The 24,566-nt window shown below is 41.8% G+C and overlaps 2 protein-coding genes across 9 annotated transcripts in view; both read left to right on the top strand.

Moving 5' to 3' along the window:
• SCN8A (sodium voltage-gated channel alpha subunit 8) overlaps nucleotides 1–6,666 on the top strand; it is a 98,719-nt gene extending 92,053 nt beyond the window's left edge. For all 7 annotated transcript variants that reach the window (XM_061621753.1, XM_061621754.1, XM_061621757.1 and 4 more), the window contains 2 exons: nucleotides 835–1,105; nucleotides 5,522–6,666. In XM_061621753.1, the coding sequence (XP_061477737.1) occupies nucleotides 835–1,105; nucleotides 5,522–6,666 (1,416 nt within the window). The remainder of the gene's footprint in view (nucleotides 1–834; nucleotides 1,106–5,521) is intronic.
• Nucleotides 6,667–17,919: 11,253 nt separating this feature from the next.
• Nucleotides 17,920–24,079, top strand: LOC133379632 (N6-adenosine-methyltransferase TMT1A-like). 2 transcript variants are annotated; one of them, XM_061615287.1, is made up of 2 exons: nucleotides 17,920–18,675; nucleotides 21,275–21,950. In XM_061615287.1, exons 1-2 carry the CDS (start codon nucleotides 18,181–18,183, stop codon nucleotides 21,287–21,289), a joined length of 510 nt encoding a protein of 169 aa, XP_061471271.1. In that variant the 5' UTR covers nucleotides 17,920–18,180; the 3' UTR covers nucleotides 21,290–21,950. The 2 variants fall into 2 exon arrangements, with proteins under 2 accessions (XP_061471271.1, XP_061471270.1); XM_061615286.1 differs by lacking the exon at nucleotides 21,275–21,950 and adding an exon at nucleotides 22,737–24,079 and having other exon boundaries at nucleotides 17,926–18,675.
• Nucleotides 24,080–24,566: the final 487 nt, after the last annotated feature.

Here is a 24,566-nt window from a genome sequence, read left to right as displayed (position 1 = left end):
CCAATAAGCTATTCATTCATAGGATCCTCTTCACACTTTTTCAGCATACAGCAGCCCCTCTTGCTCTTTGAGGGTTCCAGCCCTTCTTATTTGTGTGGTGTAATGGCTGAGGACAAAGCTACACATCAGAAAGCCCCTGCTTCAAATCTCATCTACCAGTAGATAGCCTTAGGCCAGCCTCAATCTCTTAGCCTCAGCTCCTCATCCCCAATATGGAGGCAATAATACATTCTATTATCTTCTGTTTTACAGAGTTGTTGTACGGATTACATCAAGATAATGCATGTGAAACCCTCTGAGTACCTGAAATCACTATAATGTTCTAACAGAGCTAGTGAAAGTTTAGAGGAGGCCCCTCCAGCAAAGTGCCCTGTCCAAACCACCCCCCTTCACTTACCTGGGTATGAGCTTACATGGCAGCAGTGGTTGAATGTGAGAGGCTACCCATCATTTTAATTTCCCTTCAGTGCTTCAGAGTGGATACGAAGTCAACCACTTCAGAGCATTGTGAAAAAATGGAGGAAAAATTCAAAATGGCTGACAGCTTCCCAGCCACTGTTGCCATAATCAAGGGACCAGGTGGGCAGGAGGACCAAATGGCAGCACTGGTCAGCCCTGCAAGGTGCCTTTCTATTACATTTAAGTAATCTCCAGTATTATTCTCCAGGCAGAAAAATAATCAAGTGGTCCTCCAAAACCATCAGCAATTTTCAAATAGTCCATGGGGGGGGGAAGTTTGGGAACCACTGCAATATAAGATGTGTGTAGTGAATCATCTAGTAATACTAATACACACACATTCTTACTATGTGTCCCTCCTGTCCTGTGTAACAGAATAGAATCCAAGGAGCTGTCTTCGACTTTGTCACCCAGCAAGCCTTTGACATACTAATCATGCTACTCATCTGCCTCAACATGGTGACCATGATGGTTGAGACTGACACACAGAGCAAACATATGGAAGAGGTCCTCTACTGGATCAATTTGGTCTTTATTATCTTTTTCACTTGTGAGTGCGTGCTGAAAATGTTCGCCTTGCGTCATTACTACTTCACTATTGGCTGGAATATTTTTGATTTTGTGGTTGTGATTCTTTCCATTGTAGGTGAGTATATAGATATTTTCTGTGATACATACACAGCACAAAGTTCTATGTGCTTGGAAGAAGAGAAAATGCTTGTTACAAAATATTGGGAGGGGAGTCAGGGGACAAACTGCCGTGAGCAATATTGAAATTGAGCATCATCAAAAGTTGAAACATGGGCTCCTCCAGTCTTATGAATCATCTGAGATAATTAATATACAGATCCATAGGCTAGTATAGATTTTTACCAGTTAGCCCAATTTTCATTGCAATTCTAAACATACTTCCAAGGGAGTAAGGTCCATTGAATACAGTGGGATTTCCTTCAAAGTGAACATGCATAGGATTATGTGGTTGATACTCTAAGCTAATTTATTTATTTATTTTATTTAAAAATATATTTGTATACTGCTATATCGTGGTTTTTTAAAATCGAAGTGGTTTACAACACATAAAAAAATCATACAATAAAGACCATAAATAAATTAAAAATACAGTAAAAACAAAGGTCAGCTATTGCAAAAAGACATCTTCTTAACTGTCTGCATAAGTCTAGCAGAACAGAAAGGTTTTCAGCAGGTGCTTAAAAGTTAAAACAGAAGGTGCCTGCTGAATCTCTGTTGGCAGAGCATTCCAGAGAACTGAGCCAATGACACTGAAGACTCGATTTCATGTCAATATTAATTGAGCTTTGCCAGCTTGGGGGGATGACCAAAGCCGCTCCTGCAGATGATCAAGCTGGGATATAAAGGTTCAAGTGGTCCCAAAGATACCCTGGACCTGTTCTGAGCTTTGTAAATTAATACAAGAATCTCGTACCTGGCTCAATAATGGATGGGCAGCCAGTGCAGATGCTTTAAGAGTGGTGTCACATTTTGTCGGCCATGTGCCCCATCAGCAGCCTGGCCACTATCAGCTGTTCAACCTTCCAAACAAGGTTGCACCAGCTCAACCTTCCAAACCAGGGCCAAGGGCAACCCCACATAGAGCGCATTGCAATAATCCAGCCTCAAGGTTACCAACACATGGGCTACAGTGGTCGAGCTATCCCTTGTCCAGGAACAGCTGTATCTGATGAACCAGACAAAGCTGGTAAAAAGCACTCTAGCCACAGAGGATACTTGGGCCTCTAGTGTTTGCCCACTTGTAAACTGAGGATAGGTTTCTGTGGTTATTTGTCCAGATCTAGAAATTATACATGAGCATTGGAGTTTCAGAGAGCTCTGCCAAGTGTGCAAACTGTGGTCCATGAGCTTCATTCAGGCGGTTAGCGGCATGTCCACATTTAATATCCATACTGATTTTTAATTGTATTTTATTGTTTTTGATTTCTTATATAAGAAATAAATATTCTTATATTGTTTTACAATTTGAATTCTATGGAGTGCAGAATGTAATGCAATAAAATACAATATAAGAAATAAAAGAAGCAATAAGAATATAATCAAAAATTATACAGCATCTGGCACAGCGCATTTACCATTGCTACAACAGGGAGAAAAATCATGAAGTGGTCTGCCAAGACCATCAGTAATTCTGAAGTGATCCCTGGGGGGGGAAGTTTGGAAACCACTGCACTAGAACACACACTCTTCTGCATACATTCCTGTGCACAAATGGAACTTGCCTCCTTCTATGACATGAATAAGGAAGCCTGCACTCAGGGATGTGAGGCCCCAGATTGGGTTGATTAATGGGACACTTCAGAACAGTTATGATGCATGATGGGAACCTTAATCAATGTAGCCCATTTGTTCCTTTCATGGTATGAGCAAACAAAGCAGGAGCTCTTCAGTTTCCCACTTCGTCCAAACTGGGAAGTATAATTACCAGCTTTGAAACAAGTCAGGATATCACATCATAAATTGGTTTAAAACACACACACACTAAACTCTGGGTTCCTTGAAAGTTTTAATTCCAAATACAGGGCATCTTTAAACCAATAATAAGCACCTAAATCCCATTAATTTCTGTAAAAGAGATTTAAGTCCACTTTTAACATTCCCATTTGAATGAGCCTGAAAAAAGGCATATAAATTTGGCTGCATGATGTCCATGGTTTGATTAGATTGCACTTTATTGTCCAAACTAAACTTTTTTTTACCAACAAACACCAAAAGCAGCAACAGATATAACTGCAGATATAACCAGAGGAACAGGAGAGTCTACTTACCTTTTCTGCGGTAGCTGCTTGTCCACTCAAAGCTTAACCCACCCAGGTCCCCCAAAGCTGATTTTCTTCCTGCCCGGGGTGAGGATGGGGGGGTGAGATAGCTTGGGAAGAGATTTTGTGTGGAGAAAACAGCTGGAAGAGAAAGATGTAGGCAACCCTGCCCACCCCTGCTTCCCCTCGATTGTTCTACTTTCTCACAACTTTTCCAAGGTTGCTTTTATTGACTGAATGACTGACTGATTGATTGATTGATTGTATTTGTAGTTCTGGCCCACCCTTCATCAAATAGTCCCAGGATGGGTGAAAAAACCATCACAATTAAAAACAAATGCAAATTGTATTAAAATAATAACATGAAACTGCAAAACAAAGAAAATAACAGAGCAGCAGCAGCACAGCAATGCAGGAGTAGGGAAGACATTCACTCAGCCAATGAGGTGCGTCTTGAACAATTGTTGAAAAGCATACAATGATGGCGCAAGATGCACCTCGGAGGCAAGATCATTCCACAATCTGGGGGCCACCACAGAGAACTTCCTTTTGAACCACAGAAGGTGGTGGCTCTACAATAGGGACTCTCCTGTTGATCTTAAAACCTGGACAGGTCAATTTGGGAGGAGCCACTCGTTCAGATGTTAGGGGCCCAAGTCATTTAGGACTTTATATGCAATGTTTAACCCTTTAAATTGTTCTCAGTAGCAAATCGGCAACCAGTGCCAATCTTTCAAGATTATCATAATATTTGTCTGGCCAGAGACACCCACCAATAGCCTGACTGCTGCATTCTGCACTAGTTGCAGCTCCCAAACTGTCTTCAAGGGCAGTCTAATTTAGAATGTGTTGCAGTTGTCCAGTCTGGAAATTACCAGAGTGTGGGTCAATGTGGTGAGGTCTTCTCTATCCAGGAAGGACTGTAGTTGCAAACCAGCCAAACTTGGAAATAGTCACACCTAACTACTATGGCCACTTAGGCCTCAAGCGACATAGGTGGATCAAGGAATACTCCCAAGCTACACAGGTGTTCCTTCCAGGGCAGTGCAACCCCATCCAGAATTGAATTACTTCTTACTTTCCAGACTCAAGAATTTTCAACATACAGTGTCTATGTCGTGTCTGGATTGTTTCAATTTATTGGTCTATATCCAACCCATTACTGCCTCCAGGCAACAGTCAGCATCTGAACTGCCTCTCCTGATTCAGATGGAATGGAAAGACAGAGCTGTAAGCTACTGTACACTATTATGCTCTCTTCATGGGAGCACTTTAAAAAGTGCTCAGAAATTGCAACTGATACAAAATGCTCCAGGTTATTAACTGGAGAGGGTTATTAGGAGCATATTACACCAATTAATTGTGCTGCATCCCATTAGTTTCTAGGTCTAATTGAAAGTGCTGGTGTTGACATTTAAAGCCCTGAATGGTCTTTTTATTTATTTATTATTTGATTTATATCCCGCCCTTCCTCCCGGTAGGAGCCCAGGGCTGCTTGAAGGACCACCTTCTCTCATATGAGCCTGCCTATGCCTGCCTGCCTTGGAGGCCCTGCGCTGTGTGGTCTCTCCATCTGAAGTACAGTTGGTGATTATGCAAAGTAGGGCCTTGTTAGCAGTGGCACCAAAGTTGTGGAAATATTTCCTAGGGTGCCTTGCTCATTCCTTGCTCTTTTATACAATTAGCCATATAATTAGCCAGTAGTTCTGTTGGGCATGTGGAGTGTTCTGGTTCTGTTCTGTATTTTCTGCTGCTGCTGACATTTCCCATATGTTGAGGTGTTGATGCCTACTTTGATCATGTAATTTGGATTATTGTTGTTTTTAATATTTTGTATTAGATCTTACTGATTACTCATTTAGAGGATTGGTTAGTAGACAAGCAAGGTATGAAAGTTATTGTTGTTGGGGAAAATTACACAGAACTGGATATTACATCTAGCTTAACAAAGTAAGCAGAAGGGAAGAAAGATCATGTAATTTTATGATTTATTGGATACAGTGAGGTAGTATACACTGCCTATCATTTACAATAATAATAATAAAACACAAGGTGCCATTGTAAAAGGAAATTTGCTGATGTGACTGCTGGATTTTGCCAAGACTCAAATACTAATGACATAAGGATTGCCCATCTGGATGAAACCAGTGCTGTTCCTAGTACTGTGTATTGTCTCCCAAGTATGGCCACTACTACCTGCTTCTGGGAAAAGGATATTAGATGACTTGAAAGAATTGTAACACTGTTTCCCCCCCTTTCCAATCTTGTTTAAGGTATGTTCTTGGCTGAAATCATAGAGAAATACTTTGTGTCACCTACTCTCTTCAGAGTCATCCGCCTGGCCCGTATTGGCCGCATCCTGCGCCTGATCAAAGGAGCCAAAGGGATCCGCACCCTGCTTTTTGCCTTAATGATGTCTTTGCCTGCCTTGTTCAACATTGGTCTCCTGCTCTTCCTAGTTATGTTCATCTTTTCCATCTTTGGGATGTCCAACTTCGCCTATGTCAAACACGAAGCTGGCATTGATGATATGTTCAACTTCGAGACATTTGGCAACAGTATGATTTGCTTGTTCCAGATCACTACCTCAGCTGGGTGGGATGGCTTGCTTTTGCCCATCCTCAACCGGCCTCCAGACTGTGATTTGGCTAAGGAGCATCCTGGGAGTGGCTTCAAAGGCGACTGTGGTAATCCCTCAGTGGGAATCTTTTTCTTTGTTAGCTACATCATCATCTCCTTTCTGATTGTGGTAAATATGTACATTGCCATCATTCTGGAGAATTTCAGTGTGGCTACAGAAGAAAGTGCTGATCCGCTGAGTGAAGATGACTTTGAGACCTTCTATGAAATCTGGGAGAAGTTTGACCCTGATGCCACACAATTCATTGAATACTGCAAGTTGGCAGATTTTGCAGATGCTTTGGAGCATCCTCTCCGTGTACCTAAGCCCAACACCACTGAACTCATTGCCATGGACTTGCCAATGGTAAGTGGGGACAGGATCCATTGCTTGGACATCCTGTTTGCATTTACCAAACGTGTATTGGGTGATAGTGGCGAATTGGATGTCCTGAGGCAGCAGATGGAAGAGAGATTTGTGGCTTCTAATCCTTCCAAAGTGTCTTATGAGCCTATCACGACCACACTAAGGCGTAAGCAGGAAGAGGTCTCTGCGGTGGTCATCCAGAGAGCTTACAGGGCTCGCTTAGTAAGGAGGGGCTTTATTTACCGAAAGAATGTCTCCAATAAGATGGAAAATGGAGGGACAAACAGGGAGAAAAAAGAAGGTACCCCATCCACGGCATCTCTCCCATCTTATGACAGTGTAACTAAGCCTGAAAAGGAGAAACAGCGGGCTGAAGAAGGGAGACGGGAAAGAGCAAAAAGGCAAAAAGACATCAGGGAATCCAAATGTTGAGATGATCCATAATAATAATAACTGTAGAAAAGGTGTGAGCAAAAAAGATTGTTTACAAACTTACCGATAAAATATATATAAATAGTGAACAGCTGTGGAGACACTTTACCTGAAGATCTTATACCAAACAGTCTGCTTACTGTGTGACCATGTTGCATCTCAAAGCAGTGATCTACCACCTGTTTAATGGACCCATCTAGACAAATATATTTTAAAAAAACAGGAAACAATGCAAAGGCGGGGGGGAAAGGATTTTATACTGTTTGGGCAGGTGGATACTGCATGTTCCACATCAGTCAATGCAACTTAGGACAAACAAGCAAAATAAAACACACACACTTAAGGGGAAAAAACCTGCTGCTTTAGGATTCATATATATTTTTTCCAAAGCAGCTAAAATGGATTTTATTTTTCTCATTTTATTGAAAAGAAACCCAGGAAAAAAAAACATGACTCTGAAAGGTTGGTTTGCTCATACAAAACTAGATTTTCATACTTGACATTTAGTTTAAGCTGCAAAAAAAAAATTAGAACAAGGGGAAAAACAAATCAAGCAACAAAAGAAACTGAAATGAAATGACACATATTTAGCCCATGTCATTTAATCATCATAGTTTCTTTGGTACTTACTATCTGCATACTTCTTTATTATATGGGCTTCACCATGGTTTGGGAGATGGGGGTAATCAGGTGTTTTCGGCCTGCCAAAACTCAGGCTGATTCCAAAAATAAAATAAAATGAAATTGTGCTCGTTTCAATGCATAGAAATGATTTGCATGATGGCATGCTGTGATCAGGAATCATGCATGAGGAATCATAAAACCACAAGACACTCAATATGCTGTCCAGGCCGTGCATTAAGCCATATGTTCAAGGCACTCCACTGACTACGGCACACTGTATTTGGAGAGTTACTCTTAGGTATAACTATGCCCTTCAACAAGTTACCAATTCTTGATCTTTCCATGTACCCTACTCTAGGAAGAACAAAAAAGTGAAACCAATCAATGGAAACCTGATTGTGTGTATGTTTAACAACCTTCATGCAGCCATTTTTTTGCACTTTTTAAAAGAAACATACAAAACAAAAAGAAAAATGCTGCTCTAAAACCTTTCTGATGGAAAGACCATCCAAGAATGGTTTCTAATACAATGTCACTGTCAAATAATACTTTAGGTCTTCAAGAGAACCCAGCCAGTAGTTTTGTGTCCTGCAATATTCACAATTACTCTTCAGCCTCTATTCTACAGTGTAGACACTTTTTGCTGTTAGAGATAAAGAAGTGCTATAGCAAACAGCACATTATCTCGTAAAGGTGCAATTTTGAGCAGATATAAAAAGCAATTTTATCTAGGAGAGTAGGGGTGGGAGAGGGGAGTTTACAGCATTACGTGCCATACTTACATGCAAATATTGCGATCTTTGGGGATCATTCTGATGCAAGAAACTCAATAACGGGGCACAAGCTGATTTCTGGAAAAGTGGACTCTACTTAGCGTTCTTCCATTGACAGATTTCCTGCAGCTTGCAGTCTGATGTTGCACAATTTTATTTGCTTTTGCATTTTTTTTTACAGAAAAGCAAACCAAAAATAATAATTTTAAAATAACCATGTAGTAGAACATCTTATGTTTGAGGAGCAAAGTGGCACTGTGACGTGGGTGCAGCGCTGAGAGAAAAATTGTCATATGTCGTGTGCCTTCACCAACTTCACATTGCATCCCACATTGTTGTATAGTAATAATTTTATCAGTCCTGCAAATTCAGGTAGGGACGAAGAGCTACCTCTCAACTAGTATTAACTCTAAATTGATGGGACTCTCACCAGTGGGGGAGTGGGAGGGGGGACACCAAGTTTTGTGTTTCTAGTTAGTAGCTGGGCATCTTTCAATATGTTGAAATGTTTCATTGTATCACCCTTCAATAGGTCAATCATACTGATAATTCAGTTTGGGGTTTCTTTTAAAAGCCACAAGACTGTAGAGTAGTATTTGCTGATGGGTCAAAGGTTGCATTGCACTATAACCAAGACTATGTTCCATCACACAGCTTCAAGAGAAGGCATAGGGTGCTGCTAATTGTTTAGAATGCCACGTTGTAAAAGAGGTGTACTGAGCTTTTAGGACTTGATGAAAGAAAATATGCTGTTTGAATGTGGACCAAATAAATTGTATCTATAAAAGGGCAACAAAACAAAACAAAATACCACTCAAAATATTCCAAAAGCAAAACAAAAGACAGCAGTGCTTTTTAGATAGCTGGCAAAGGCTTGATCTATAGAATCTCACAACCTAGATGCCTACTACAAGGGTCATATAGAAAGCAAGCCATTGATAGACATCTGTACCAAGTGGGACTTTTTAAATGCATAGTCTAACTATCATGACATCAGTGGAAGAATCTACTGTACCAGATACCACAAGGAACAAAACATTTTTATCCTGTTAGACTTACCCCACTTACTCCTAAAATGTGTATAAAAAAAATTACATGCATATGTACAGGCAACATTGTAAACAGCACAACAACAACAAGAAAAATGTGGTTGAACTTTTTAAAAGAATATTATAAATAATGTAATATATAATTTTATTTTATTGGCATGCCTTTTTGTAAATAACAAAGGACTACAAAAAATTAAATAGAATGGCTTCTGGCTTATGCCACTGTCCATGTTTAATTTTATATCTATATATAATACATTTTTCTCTTTCTTTTTTCCACTTTTGAAATGATGTCAACTTATGTACATCCCCAAAGGGGAAGGGGCTAAAGCTTCCCAAAAAGACCCAGAGCAAAACTTTATTGCAAAGTTATCTTTACAACAACAGGAATATTTAGACTATATTTTGGTTCTGAGGTGCAATATATTTTGACCACTTCTATGCAAGATTTGGCTAAATGTCATAATTGTTCTTTAGCTGGACTACTGCTCCATATGGAAAGCTCGGTACATGTAGTGTTTGTGCTGTCAAATTTTACTAAGCAATTTTTAGTAAAAATGCCCTGCACTCTATATTTACATTGGGTCATTATTTAGTGATACTTGAAGCTTCTTACATTACACTAGCTTTACCTATAAATAAGAGTTATTAACAAACAGCTTCAAAGCTGAGCGCTATGTCCTTCTACTAAAGCAAATAGTTTAATTTGTTCTAGTTGCGACATGACATTTGCTTTATTTTTGTTTGTTTGTTTAAATAATTGTCCCATCCGCCAAACTTCACAGATGTTGGGGAACTTTCTCTGTATATTTATGTACATCATAATTTAAGTAAAGCTTAAAATATTAGGGAATCTCACTCAAAAATAAAAAATCACATAATGGTACTTTCAGACATAAAGACAACATATAAAAATATATAGAATTAAAGAATTTGGCAATAAAGAAAGTAGCCTATTAGTTTAAAAGGCATGACTAATGCTTTTTAGAGAAAGCTGGTCAAAATTAGAAAACAGAAAAATCTCAAAATAATTGAGAACAGTTAGAAAATGAACATTTAATTTTGATACTGTTAATTTTTAAGCTCATCCTTTTGCATCTCCCTTCCCACTGCCCCACCAGAAATGGTACTATATAGAGTTTTACTGAATTACTATTTTGATGAGAACATTGAAATTAGTTCTTGCTTATATGTTCATTTATGTTTTTGAACTGGTAGAATTAGTAAGATCTAGTTTCTGGGCTGTCTGATTAAACAGGCAGTGGAAATTCCTAATGAGCCAACAGTGAATGGAAGGTACTTTGTAAAATTGACATGGGATATCTTCAATCAAGTCACAACTGTGAATAAGCACTCATTCGTCAAATCATTTGACATAAACCTTCTGGCTGGGCTTGCAACTTCTTACAAATTCATGCCACTCCAACCACCCTCTATCACACAGAAAAACAGAACTGAATAGTAGAAATGGCAATAGGCCTTGGAAGAAATTATAATTTTAACAGTGCCATTTTTTGTACAGATATAGTTCTGACAATATTCTGAGAAAAGTGGTCAGGTTGTGAAAGAATATCTAAAATGTTAAAATATTTTAAACTAACATGAGTAACTTTCTTTATTTTCCTTCTTCCAATACATGAATTGTTCATATGAAAGCAGCAATTATTCAAGTTTTCTTTAACAACAGACAACTTTGGTATGCAGAAATTATTCATGTAACCTGTTAAAGCAAAAACAAACCTGAATTTTGTATGGAGGAAAATCTAGAATGTAAAAGACTGGTGTTTGAGGAAGTGTAGTTCTGATCAATGTTCTCATTTTTATCTGTGGATTTTTAATGAAGGATATTCTGTTAGGAAATCCCTCTTATCTCATTCTCCGCACATTTACTGAGGGTTGGAAGGGATCAGACGAAGCACCTAATTAATTGTAAAGAAATCTTACTCCTAACTTCAAATATTTCTAGCAGTGCTAAAATGTGCAAATCGGATTATCAGTTTCACTATGAGGAGTCAGGAGCTTTTCATAATCTTAGAAAGCAGAAAATGTCTTGTTCTCCATGTGGGAAATTTCATTGTTTTTTTTGAGGGGGTGTTAAAAAGTGTATAACCTTGTCTTTGTCTTTTATTTTGTAAAAGCTTAGGACAAAAATGATGTAGCCCCAGTTTCACCCTACACCCTGTCTTCCTGTTTAAACATTCTGATAAAGGGTAAATGGTAAAGAATCATAAAGTCACTTAGCAGGCAGTCATCTGAGATTTCATAGGCCTGTTATGATTTGTATCTGCCCTAAGATGGTGCAGATGGCCAATAGTGAATTGTCCTTGGAGGGGAGCCATTATTCAGTGGTAAAGCACATGATTTGCCTATAGAAGGTTTCAAGTTCAGTCCCAGACATCTCCACATAAAAGAATCAGATAAAAGACCCTCTGCCTGAGATCCTGGGACACCAAAGTAGAAAATACTGGGCTAGTTAGTCTAATAGTCTGACATAGTGTAAGTTGGCTTCTTGTGGTTCCTGATATTAGACCACTTGGTGGCTTATTGTAGTCATTATTAGAAAACACACTTTTAAATGAACTATGTTGCTGCCACCATTAGCTAAAGGTAAAGGTGTCCCCGCACTTATAGTGCGAGTCGTTTCCGACTCTTAGGATGACGTCTTGCGATGTTTACTAGGCAGACCATATATATGGGGTGGGATTGCCAGTTCCTTCCCCGGCCTTTCTTTACCCCCCAGCATATGCCGACTTCCTCCTCCCGTTGGAATCGAACTCCGGCCGTAAGCAGAACTTCGGCTGCGTTACTGCCGCTTACCACTCTGCGCCATGGTAGCTAATGCCACCATTAGCTAAATAACAGGAAATGGACAATCCTAGTTTGACTTCACAAGGGAAAGTGGGTCTGATGTATGGGCTCCATAATTTAGTGGTTACAAAAAGGTTTTCTAGCCACCATGTTAACTCTAATGTAGGCTCGGGTATTGGGAATTGGGCTTGCTAGGATAATTTGTATGTAGTAATTTTTTCCCAAATGGATAGTTGTCGCAGTTATCCAGCCAGCAGGGTCTGACCATTCAGAAATTGTCAGTTGTGGTTGCCATTTATTTGCTGCACTGATGCTTTGATAGACAACATGATAACCCAGGGCAAGCGTCAATGAATCTCTGGAGCAAAATACTGCTGAACTGTTGGTTTATTGCCATCCTACAAACCATTGCAATCCTTGTGTTGCAAAGTTTGGGAAAGGAAAGGCAAAGACTAGATAGCCTGGGCAACTGGGACTGATTTTGCCAATAATTGTTTTGTTAAGAGGCTAGCCTTGGCATTGAAAAGGTTCAGGTTTTTTACTCTGCAACAAAATTCCCTGTCATACAGGGTACATTCAAGTACAATGAACTGGCCCAAATACGGCCGCTGAGAATGTTTCCTTGGGTCAATTACCTGATTCATGAAACTGGCTGCCTTTTGACATCAGATATGTGTAGTTGGTGAAATGAAATTTGGCTTGCTCGGCGATGTTTTCAGTGTGTACATAGCTATGTTTGAAAATAAGATGTATGAGGCTACTGTATGTTTGCTGGCATACATTTCCCCTTCAAATGTTGCAGTGTAGGTCTGGCTCTGAATCATTGCTCAAAGTTTCTTAAGTGCCAGCAGATTTCACATATATGATGAAAAGCCTGTTTAAACATATGAAAGTTCACATGCCTTTCTTTGGGGGGAAATTGATAAAATAGTCCTGAACTGGCTTATGTCTGTGAGGAGAAGGATATTAAACTGAAGGGCTCAAATACCATGGTGATGAAGACCATAGAGAAATTATAGTTTGAAACCCTATCGGCTCCATCACCCTGTTGACAACTTGATTTTCAAGGCTATGCACCAGCATGAAAATGCCCTTACCTGGAATTACAGGCAAGCACTTTTCAGACATGTCCCCACTGCAACCTTGCCCTTCTGCTATGTACGTATTACTCCTTCCAAGCTAGAAGGTTCTCAGGTTGATACTGCACTTGCCTTGGTACAGAAAATGGGTAGCTCTGTGGTACTGTATGTTCCAAGTCCTTTCCTCCATTTGCTGTTTTTTGTGTATTGGTAAGTCTCTCCAGAAACAGTATATACTGAGGTGTTGACTGCACAGGGCACATAGGTCAGTGGACAGCCAGATCTTGGCTTATAGCAGTTCTGAATCCATCCACCAGATGGCAGTAATAGGCATACACTTTGCACTTTAAATTCTTTGTTCCAATCACCTGCTTGGTACATTTTTCTTTTAAATCTTTCCATTTTAAAGGGCTGAGATGTGACACTTTTACTTCATCCACTAGCTATGACTCCCCAGCTGGCAGCTTGTTAAGAGCAAAACATTTATTATTGTTATTATTATTATGTTTATAATAATTTATCCCAATGCAGCCCATTCAACTGACCATTTGTTCTTTTAAAATCCTACAAAGTGGCCAGCAAGAAGAGGTTCATTCATATATACACACACACTCTAGAGAAATTACTGTTCTATGCTTTTGCAGTGCAACACAAATGTTTATTTTGCCATAAGTACACAAATAGAGAACAGACCCATGGAGGGGTGAGATTTACACAAGATGAGGCTCACAGGTTCACAGATAATCTCAGTGTAGGGAAAAACACAACACCCACATAACAATCTCCTTGTCTGTGTGTGAGAGGCTTTATTAAAATTAAAAAGTGAGGTGGCCGTAGTAATATGGGTAGAACCAGGTCACTGAAATTTGCTCAGAAAGTGGTCTGTTTGGTGTGAATGTGTGTAGTCATGCTTCATTAACATTCCTTTCACCTGTCATACACATACATTTTGTGATTTTGTGATATTTTAATCCCAATTCCCAGATTTCAGAATCATATATATGGGATCAGGCCCATGTACAGGGACGGGCACGTAAGGAAAGAACACTGAGTATGTATTTGTACCTGGCCCAGATAATCAAACTGGCACCCCTTATAAGGGACCATAGTGCAGTGGGCCTTGAGACACAGCCAGTGTACTAATAGCAAGATAAACATTTTGCACTTTGAAAGTGATAGTGGACCTGGTTTTTCCCTACACTGAGATTTTCTCCATATAGGAAAAACGCCATGTGTAAAGCAGCTCTAAAGAGGTGAATGAATCATCATTAATTCAAAGAGATTCCACTCCCTAAAAATGACAAAATATTCATCCAAAAATTATGAATCTCCCTTTAACAGTGAAAGAGAAATTCTACTATTAAACAAGGTTGGAATTTAGTGATGTAGGGTGCTTCCAGACTAGTTCTTATTGTGGTCTGAGTGCTCCTCATACATACAAATTTTTCACAGTGTAATACCAGCCCATATTCCCATTTAATTTGGATTTATCCTTTTCAGGGAAAATCTGGTAAGTTTTTTTAAAAAAAAACTTGCCAGTATCCCATTTGCAATATCTGAACAACCCTCTACAATATTAAGCCCCTGTGTGGAAGCACATGTAGAATAATTCAACAACAAAAATGTGCAAAATCTCCAAGGTGGCAAGAATTTGCTTGGAATTATGTGACAGATTAAATACATACATATCCATATTTTACCCTATGTTGATGCACGTTGCATTTGCCTAGAGAGGGGTGTGTGTGTATGGATGTGTGTATCTAAAGAGTATATCTTATAGAGGGTGAAAACTGATTTTCCTGGTGTTAGAGCTGGATATTGAAAAACAGGACTATTGTGGTTTTTGTTTCCGGCTCTACTATCGATATGGTGTGTGCATGTGTGGGCAACTTGGGCAAGTCACCTAACCTCTCTATGTGCCTCAGTTTTACCCATCTGTAAAACGGGTAATTACCTACCTCACAGGGGTGTTGTGAGGCTTCATTTAATTCACGTCTGTTCAAATGCTTTTCTGAGATTTAAAAGTAAAAGTTAAAAGTGAAAGTGCTGTTCTAGGTGTGCATAGGACAGAACATGGACTAAGGGGAAAGCATAGATGGTGCCATTAATGCTGCTAATTGAGAAAGTCACGGCTACTGCATTTTTTTCCAGGTGATATCAGGGCAAATATTTTCTTGCTGCACTTTGCTTGTTCCCCATCCACCCCCCTCAATAATGTGTTTATTTCCAGATCCTTTAAACCCCAGCCTCTCTATTTTATTCTACTTTAAGACACACACATAAGGGGGGGGAAGGAAAAGGGGGAGTTTTGGGAGGGAAGAAAGAGACTGTGTGTTTTTAAAAAAACCCTACTTCTACAACAAAATAGCTGGGATGAAAGATTAATACCGTATGACTTATTTGATTTCCTTTGTACTGTACATCTTTTTACTTTGGAATTTGCAATAAAAAGGTATGTCCATCTTGTTTTAACCTCTTTTCTTGGATTAAATGTCATTCCATCCCTCTCTCTAGCAACCAGCACCATTCCTGCTGTCCTAGCTACCCCTTCATTGTAGTTCATAAGGCTACAAGCCATTCCAAAGGTTCACTTAGCATTCCAGACTCAGTTAGCTAAGGCCCATTGATTTCAGTTGCAACTCTAAGGCAGCCTAAGTTTTCACACTGACTTCAAAGGGACCTAACTAAACTACATCTAACTGAGTCTGGATCCAAATCCCACCCACACCATCCCACACCAACCCAAAAAAGCAGCTGATGTTTACTAATGAAGTAAATTTGAATAAACTCAATAGTGTATGAGCAAAGTGGCCTGAAGCATAGAAGCAACAAGAAAGTTGATTCTTTCCTTTTGTGAGTTTCTGGGTGGGGATTTGAACCCAGGTTTCCCCAGCATTAGGCAATCTCAGGTTAGCTCCCAATGATAGGAATAGCTTGACTGTAGTCCAGACAGCCACAGATCTACCATGTCTAATGTAGCTTTTAATTTTTTCCTCTAAGAGCAGCCCCTCCAATTTCTCCAATAGCACCCTTTGCCACATGCATCAAATGCTTCCCCTTACATTGAGGAATCAAAATGCGCTTGCAGTGCAGCATTGGAGAGATAAGAAAAATACTGTTGATGGGGGCCTGAAGGTGATGTTGGGCCCATGCAAGCCTGAGCTATGCTCGATTACAATTTTTAATCCATCAGTGGGAATGGCCAAGACATGTTTACTTCTGATGGTGCTGCAACATCATGAGAGTAACTTTTGTGTACGGCAGACTGAGCAAAAGGAGAGGCCCAACATCCCTGGGCCCAACATGGAAGAATTTGTTTCACTGACTGCAGTTGTAAAACCGTTCTGGGCAGAGCTTAGACAGCTCGATTCAACAGAGTGCAGATGCTGACAGCCTCTTGTTGCTTTGCATGGAAGAAGCACATGCTGTTCAGAAATGGTGCCTTCCTGCTTTGCTCTCCCTTTGCTTTTGCATTATTTCCATCCGTTAGCATTGGCACACTTTGAAGGAATCTACAAAAATGGTTCCAAATGTAAAAAATATTTAAAGAAGAGTCTTTTTAAAAAATCCTATAGATCCTTGCAATTTCTGTTCCACAATGAAGTCTAAAGTCTGATAACAGGATGTGCTTATTTAACCACCACCACCCCGAGTAAATTAAAGGTGACATGGAGAGTGGCATAGTTGTTGTTGCTGGTAAATAAGATCTGCAGGGTTTTGTATTGTTTCTGAATCTTCAAAACCTGTTTGTCTGTATGGCTGACTAACTATGGGACACAGGAAGCAATTCCATTCTCAAAACACCCCCCTGCATGCCCCTTAAATCCATTCTAGGGATTCACCCAACGCTCCAGAGCAGATGTGGAGACGTCACAAGCACATGCGGGGCGGGGGGGGAGTCCCATTGTTCAAGCGGAAATCCTTGCACTGACAGGACAAGTTAGTTGAATATAGCACTTTATGTCCCCAGCTTTCCCACATGAAGCATTGGGGTTGTCAATTGCTCTAATTCAGATGAAGAGGTTTTAGTAGTGTTTAAGAGTTTGTAAATATAATAACTTGGAAACTTTTCAGCTTATGTGGTTTCAGACACTTATTCAAGCCAAGAGGGAGAGAGAAATCCATTATTTTCATCATGTCATTTTTGTGTAAATCTCTCCCCCTTTTTCTCTCTCGGATGTGTCACATATAATTTATTTATTAATAAACAATGCATTCAGATCTAGCCGCTGCTGTATCCTCAGCAGTTAGTTCTCTCTGCTGCTGGCTGAGATGGTAAGCTTTCATCAATATTTTAGAAGCAAGAGACATGGGTACAGGAGCACAAACAGAAGTCAAATAAGAAGTGTCTGCTGGCTCTCATTTTAGTTGTCATGTTCTAGCCGCCTTAGGCCTGGGGCCCCTCCAAGCATCCTTTTTATTGCACAATCATTCATAATCTGTGTTCATGATGTTATTGGGGTGCTCATACGCAATCCTGCTTTTAATACTGTTTGCTTCTCCAAAGCGGTTTGGGGTGGTCATTCTGCTTCATTTCCATCCAGTCCATATTGTGTAACTTCCTGTTGAAATCCTGTAACAAATAGACCAGGGCCTCCTCTAGACTGTTTTTTTTAACGGTGGGTGTATTCTGCAACATGTTCTTGAAACAATAAGGAACGCTGCACTTCTGAATTTGCCACTACACTCCTGCCACAAAGCATCCTGGGTATTGCAGTTTAGTGAGGGTGGTCGGGTGACAAAGACACCCCCCCAGCTCCCTTTCACAAACCACGGGGGGGGGTCCCTCGGAAAAGGGAGCTAACATCAAACCGATGTAACATTCTGTATTAAAGACACGCCCCCCCCAACGCCTCTTCTGCTTTAAAAGAATACTGGTGTACAAAGTCTCATGGGGCAATACCCTGCCCTGCCGAGTCTAGAATAGTTAAGATTTACGCTAACTTCCGTTTAGCTCGTGTCTTGCGCTAGCATTCACGGAAGCTGCCTTTTCAACGGCCGTGGCTAAACAAAGCGCTGTTGCTTTAAGAACGATGTAGGAAGAGAGCTGGCTGGAAAAGCCAGATGCAACTCGTCAGAATAAACCAGCTTTGCCAAGAGACCCAGGAGCTGTACCTTGTAGGTACGAGGCGCGAGAGCTGTGCCTGAGTTACAGCTTAGAGAGTGGTCACTGCTGCAGCAATGGTGCTGGCCCTTCTACTCCGAGCAGGGCTCCAGCTTCTTGTACTGCCCATTTACGTCCTCGCCTACTTTGGCTTCTGGGACCCTCTTTGCAAAACCGTCTTCCCTTACTTCATGAGCAAGATTGCCCCGCGCTTCAACCAAAAACTTTACCGGGAGAAACAGCAGCTCTTCAGCGGGCTGCCAGACTTCGCCGGCTCCTCGGGCCAACTGTCACTGCTAGAAATTGGCGCAGGCAGCGGGGCCAACTTCCAGTTCTATCCGCCAGGCTGCCGGGTAACCTGCACGGACCCCAACCCCAACTTCAAGCGGTATCTCTTGAAGAGCGTCGCTGAGAACCAGCACCTCCGTTTTGAGGGCTTCGTCGTAGCCTCTGGCGAAGACCTGCGACCTGTGCCGGACGGCTCTGTGGACGTGGTAGTTGGCACCCTGGTTCTGTGCTCTGTGGCCAGCGTCACCGCCATCCTAAGGGAGGTCCTGAGAGTGCTCAGACCGGTGAGTCGGAGGGAGGGAAGGCGAAAGGCGTCTTTCATAGTCTGCCTCTGTATTGCAATTGCCTTCAAAGTGCTTTTGTTGTTTGGCACCCTGGGCTGCTTTGGGAGGAAGGGCAGGATTATACAGCCACGAGCACGACGCTGAAGTTGGTTCCTAGTTCCCAGTTCCTTATTTGCTTGAAAGTTCAAAATGCTAAAAAAGAAAAGTTGACAGCTACAGCAACTTCAAACCAAACTTTACATGTCTCCGAACCCCAAAATATATGTTTGATATATCGCTGTGATCGGGGGACTCTCCCCATCAAGAATAACAATACAATTATGGAATCAAAATAATCAGGCTTCTGATATTATCATACATACACAATGATGTCATAAAATCATAAAAAAATAAGGAACTGGGGGTGCCCACCCAAACATCGGCTCTGGGCCAGGACAAATCATATACCCCAGGAAAGGGAAGGGTGTCCTCTATGAGATGCCAGTGCGTCCCGTCTGGCCCAGAGCTTCTGCTGGGCACTGGGCACAAATGAGGGCATCTATGCAAAACCAAACCAGAGAAAAATGTGCAGGAAAAAATAAGGAACTGGGGTGCCCACCCCAAAATCTGCTCTGGGCCAGGACAAATCATACACCCCAGGAAAAGGGAGGGTGTCCTCTACGAGATGCCACTGTGTCCCGCCTGGCCCAGAGCTTCTGCTGGGCGCAGGGCATGGAGGAGGGCATCTATGCAAAACCAAAGCAGAGAAAAACTTATAGGGAAAAATAAAGTACTGGGGGTGCTGGTTGGAAGTGGGGCGAGAGCAACTCCTGTTTTGTTCTTTGTTTGTGCTCCAGAAGGAAGATAGAGCTAGGGTCCTCCAGATGGACAGGCTTGTTTACCTTTTACCTGTGATGGTCTGACTGACTTCCTTCTGTCGCTAGACTGTGATGCCTGTAGGGAAGCTTACCTGCCCCTCCTCCTTCTTCCCTTTCCATTCCTTGGTCCTCTGGCTGTCCAGGAGAGAGTCGACATCCCTTTGTCTCTGCTCTCTCTCCAAGTATGGGGCTAACTCCTACACCTGGGCGTGATGCCTCCAACTTAACTAGTTAGTTAGAACTAGGTATGCCTTTTCTATCTACTATGTACTTCTATAAATAAAGTAGCTTTTCTTATTTTACTAAGTCTCAAGTCTCAGTGATGCTGATGCAGGGTAAAAGACTGCTTTCTTAGGCAAATGCACGCACACGCTGGCACACTCGCATTTCAACATCTGCTGTTACTCTCTGCTGCTGTGGTGCTGCTTTTAAACGAAATTTAGCAACACAACTACACACAGCGCCACAGTGCCCACCCCAAAATCTGCTCTGGGACAGGATAAATCATACACCCCAGGAAAGGGGAGGGTGTCCTCTACGAGATACCACTGCGTTTCGCCTGGCCCAGAGCTTCTGCTACGTGCAGGGCATGGAGGAGGGCATCTATGCAAAACCAAAGCAGAGAAAAACATACAGGAAAAAATAAGGAACTGGGGTGCCCACCCCAAAATCTGCTCTGAGCCAGGGCAAATGATACATCCCAGGAAAGGAGAGGGTGTCCTTTACGAGATGCCAGTGTGTCCTGCCTGGCCCAGAGCTTCTGCTACATGCAGGGCACGGAGGAGGGCATCAGGAGTGTCTCAGTTTGCACAAGATAAAACAGCTATAGTGAATGCACCAGGGGATCAGGAGACCTGATCTCCTCTCTGAGATATTGTACTGCCCTACAAATTTGTCAAAATGCAAATACAATTTGGGTTGGTCTTTCACAGTCCAATCCACTTCCTATGTAGCTTGGAAGAATTTGGTAACATGTGCCTCTGAGCGTATGGTGAGTGGTGGCAACACCTACAATCAGCCCAAATAATAGAAAGAAGACATGTGCTGTGCTGATCTTGTTTTAGCAGGGAGAAAGCAACATTATTAAGACAGTTGATATAGTTCAGATAGTCACTTTAAATATGTCTGATTTACTTTGCAATTTTAGTGAAGCTTCCTATAGGAAATCATTTTCTTTTGTTTCTATTTCTGTGAATATGTGAAGTACAGCAAAATTTACACTAAAAAAACTCCAAAAATAATTGTGGAACAATGGCACTGGCTATTCTGCGGAATAGTCTCCAGTAGACCTCAGGAGTGTCTCAGTTTTCACAAGATAAAACAGTGGGAGGTGAAATATATTCTAGCAAAATTCTAGGTGTGTTCTATGTTTTTAATTGATCATGCCCATCTTTCCTTAAGTGGAGTAGTTTAAGCACAGCAGGCTGAAAACATGCATCTTGAACAGGCCAAATTTGTTTTTTCCAACAGCTAGAGTCATTGCTGAAGTAGCAACATATATCATGTTTTTTGAGATACCGTATATTCTGGCGTATAAGATGACTGGGCGTATAAAACGACCCCCAACTTTTCCAGTTAAAATATAGAGTTTGGGATATACTCACCGTATAAGACTACCCCTGCTTATGACATGCAGGTACTTAGCAGGAAAACTGTCACTTATAAACATAAGGCTGTTTGTCATCAAACATGTAAACATAAAAGCCACCCCTTTGCCTCTCTTCCCCCTGTTCCACGTGCAGGCTTGTCGTAGCTGAAAAGCGTCAACGAGGCACAACCCCCTCAACTTTTGTCCGGGCCCTTCCGTGCACCAGATCAGATCATCTCCGCCGCCAGGTCCTTTAACGAGCTCCCCGCCCCGCTTTCTCCTCTAAGCTATCCTGCCGGCTTTTGTTTTCCCCTCTTCTCCCATCCCCAATTCAACCTCTGCCCAAGCCACGCTCGCGCAGCAAAAACCAACAGGGAAGGTCCAAGAGCACTTCTTTTCCCCCGAGAGAAAGCTCCGCTGCGGCTGTCCCGGACGAGGACAAATTGCCGCTATTCATCAAGCCCGGGAGGGCAAGCCCATGAGCATCATCCCCATGACAACTACAAGCAGAGGAAAGAAAGCGCCGCTGGCCGAGATCGAGAGAGCAGGCTGCACAGAAGAGCCCACATCCCCAAGGCTGGCGCTTCAAGTGGCGAGTTCAATTCTGATCGGCCGCTTTCCTCTTTACTACCGCGAAGACGGAGCGTTTTGTTCCCTGCCCGGATTTGCCGTGACCAAAAGTGACCCAAACTTTGCCCAAGTGTCTCCCCGCCACCTCCATCCCCTGTTGCAGCAGCACCTCATTCATAATACTGTATATGGACTCGGTTGCTGTGGCGGTTCCGTCTTTACATGTAGTGTGTCCAACGCTTTATTTCCCTGAAAACCTCAGCAGGTGGGCGCTGTCCTGAGGCATTGGATGGTTGGAAGGGGCGGGGGAGAGCCGGGATATAGCAGCAGCGAAGCGAAGCCGCGTCTCCCGTGTGTCGCTGCTGTGAGAGTTGGGACTGAGTAAGGAGTCCAAGCCAAAGCAATGTCTTTGTCTATATAGGCCGGCCGGCCGGCTAGCTGCGGCGCGCTCAGAGCCTGTCCCCGTAACTGAAGGAGGCTCCTGAGTGCGCGCTTGCTCTCCCTCCACGCCGCGCGCCATTATGCGAGAGGAGCCGTAGAGGCCTGTTCATACAGCGGCTGGAATGCGAGACGTCAATAGTGACGCCATGGGAGCCTGACGCTACTGACCCCCGCCCCCTGCCCTCCCCACCGGGTGTCTGTGCGTGTACACACACCAGCCCTAGCCTGCACGTTTGTTTGCGGAAAGGCACGCCGGCAATAGTCCAGCAATGCCCACTCTTGCGAAATAACTACGGTAGATGGATTCCCCAGCAGTCTCCACTGTATCTCCTTTAACTTTACATTTGATACATGAAAATACATTGGACTGGTTCAGCTACTCAGCTGTTGACCCAGTTAGACACGGCCTGGAGCTTGTGAGCTCCCAAGGAAACAAACCCTGTCATCTAATAGGAACTGTCATCCACTGTAAATAATGATTGGATTACACTCATTACATACATATTGCTCAGTATTAGTTGCCCCAGTGTCATTGTATTGGTGCTATAGGTCTTGTGTGATTTCTTTTTAAACTGAATAATTTTATACTAGTCTACTTTTTATAGGGTGGAGCTTTCTACTTCATGGAGCATGTGGCAGCTGACCGATCTAGCTGGAGCTACTTCTGGCAGCAAATCTGTGACCCTACCTGGAAATATTTGGGAGATGGGTGTTCCCTGATAAGAGAGACTTGGAAGGACCTGGAGAATACAGAGTTCTCTGAACTGAATCTGCAACACATCACTGCTCCAATGAACTGTGGCCTAGTTCGTCCACATATTCTTGGATATGCTGTAAAATGATTGCTCAGCTTTTGTCCATTCCTTGAAAGCATCTTCCTTTTCAATCAGTGATTTTTAAAATCAGAGTAACAGCTGGCCCCTGCTGCCTGGGAAAATCAAGGTGTTGAGTTCAAGGGAAATCATGCAAAGAGTAAAACTGAGAGGGCATCCAAAATATGTCATAATAAGGGGGAATCTTTTTTGCATTTTGGGTGGATTCACTGCAGAGATGGCTTGTGATGTCTGTGCTGCCTGTCCAAAGTAGAGCAAAGTTAACACCTGTACATAAAGAGTACTAAAACTCCAGAGGCCACAATAAAGCTAGACATTTTTCTGATTTAGGTTTTGGACTGGGAATAATTAAAATCTGAAATCATGAGAAAAGATGAGCCTACAGATCTTTCTAGAAAGCCCATTACACCAGCAATGCTTATGGACGCACAGGTAGAGTCCATAACTCAGAATGCCTTTCTCCAACGTGAGATGCTTCTACAGTTATTGATAGTTTAGGTTGCCGACTTCAACACATTTACTAGGGAATTGACCCTATATAACTCAATAGAATTAATTCCTGAATCCGTGTGCTTAGGACTGCACTGCAAGTAGTGTCCAGGCACAATTAGTGTAATGAATTGTATACTGATCTGTCTATGAAAAATTATAGGAAATTTCAACTGGTTCAGAATATGGTGTGGCCAAGTTGTTAACCAGGAACTGTCATAATGAATATATTTCACCAGTATTTGAAAGGCTGCATTGGCTCCCGGTTTGGTTTTAGATCCAATTCAGAGTGCTGATTTTAACCTACAAAAGCTTTAAATGGCCTGCAACCACAGAATCTTAAAAGATAAGTCTTCTCATATTGCCCAAAAGGTGAGACCCTCATTGAAGGCCTTTTTTCAACGCCCCCTAGTGGCTACCAGAGATAGGGCCTTTTCTGTGATTTTGCTTCAGTTATCTGAATTCTGATTGTGTTGATTGGTTTTTGATTGTGGGGACCATTCTCCTTCTTTTTCTTCTGTTGGTTCCTATGTTGTTCTTTGGCTGTGTGTTTTAGCTTTTTATCTTGCTTACTTTTCCTGGTCACTACTATTGCTATTTTTAATAAAAAGTTAACCTGTTTGATATACTTGCTGATTTTGTAATGGTTTTTGTAAGGGTGATATATTATTATTATGAATTTGTGGAAGTCACCTTGCATGCCATGTTTGGAAGAAAGGCAGCAAAGGACATTTTTAAAATAATAGCATTGACAGATCATGAAACCTTCTGATGCCGAGCAAAGGGTCACACTAGATATTATAAGATATATGCAACAGTTGCCACTCTGTTCCTCTTTCCTCACTCTCATCCTTACAATGTCTTACACAAACAACACAAGATATGATGACATTGCTTTATGTGTCTTCTCACTCCTATAGGGAGCACTTCTATCTCGCTGGTAGAATATCTGTTTTGTATGCAAAAGGTCCAAGGTTCAGTCCTTGACATCCCTAGGTAAGGCTGGGACAGACCCCCATCTGAAATCCCAGGGAGTCCCTACTAGTCAACTTATGTAATACTGAGTTAGCTGGACCAATGGCCTGACTTGATATAGAGCAGCTTCGTATATTC

The sequence above is a fragment of the Rhineura floridana genome, chromosome 3 (genome assembly GCF_030035675.1).
Source record: "Rhineura floridana isolate rRhiFlo1 chromosome 3, rRhiFlo1.hap2, whole genome shotgun sequence".
In the NCBI taxonomy this organism is placed as follows: domain Eukaryota; kingdom Metazoa; phylum Chordata; class Lepidosauria; order Squamata; family Rhineuridae; genus Rhineura; species Rhineura floridana.
This window is presented reverse-complemented; position numbering and strand designations above follow the sequence as displayed.

Bases quoted from the DNA above. Each gene is read 5' to 3' on its own strand.
- LOC133379632 (XM_061615286.1), top strand. From the start codon at position 18,181: ATGGTGCTGGCCCTTCTACTCCGAGCAGGGCTCCAGCTTCTTGTACTG. The intron at 18,676-22,736 runs GTGAGTCGGAGG...TACTTTTTATAG, and splicing joins TCCTGAGAGTGCTCAGACCG to GGTGGAGCTTTCTACTTCAT.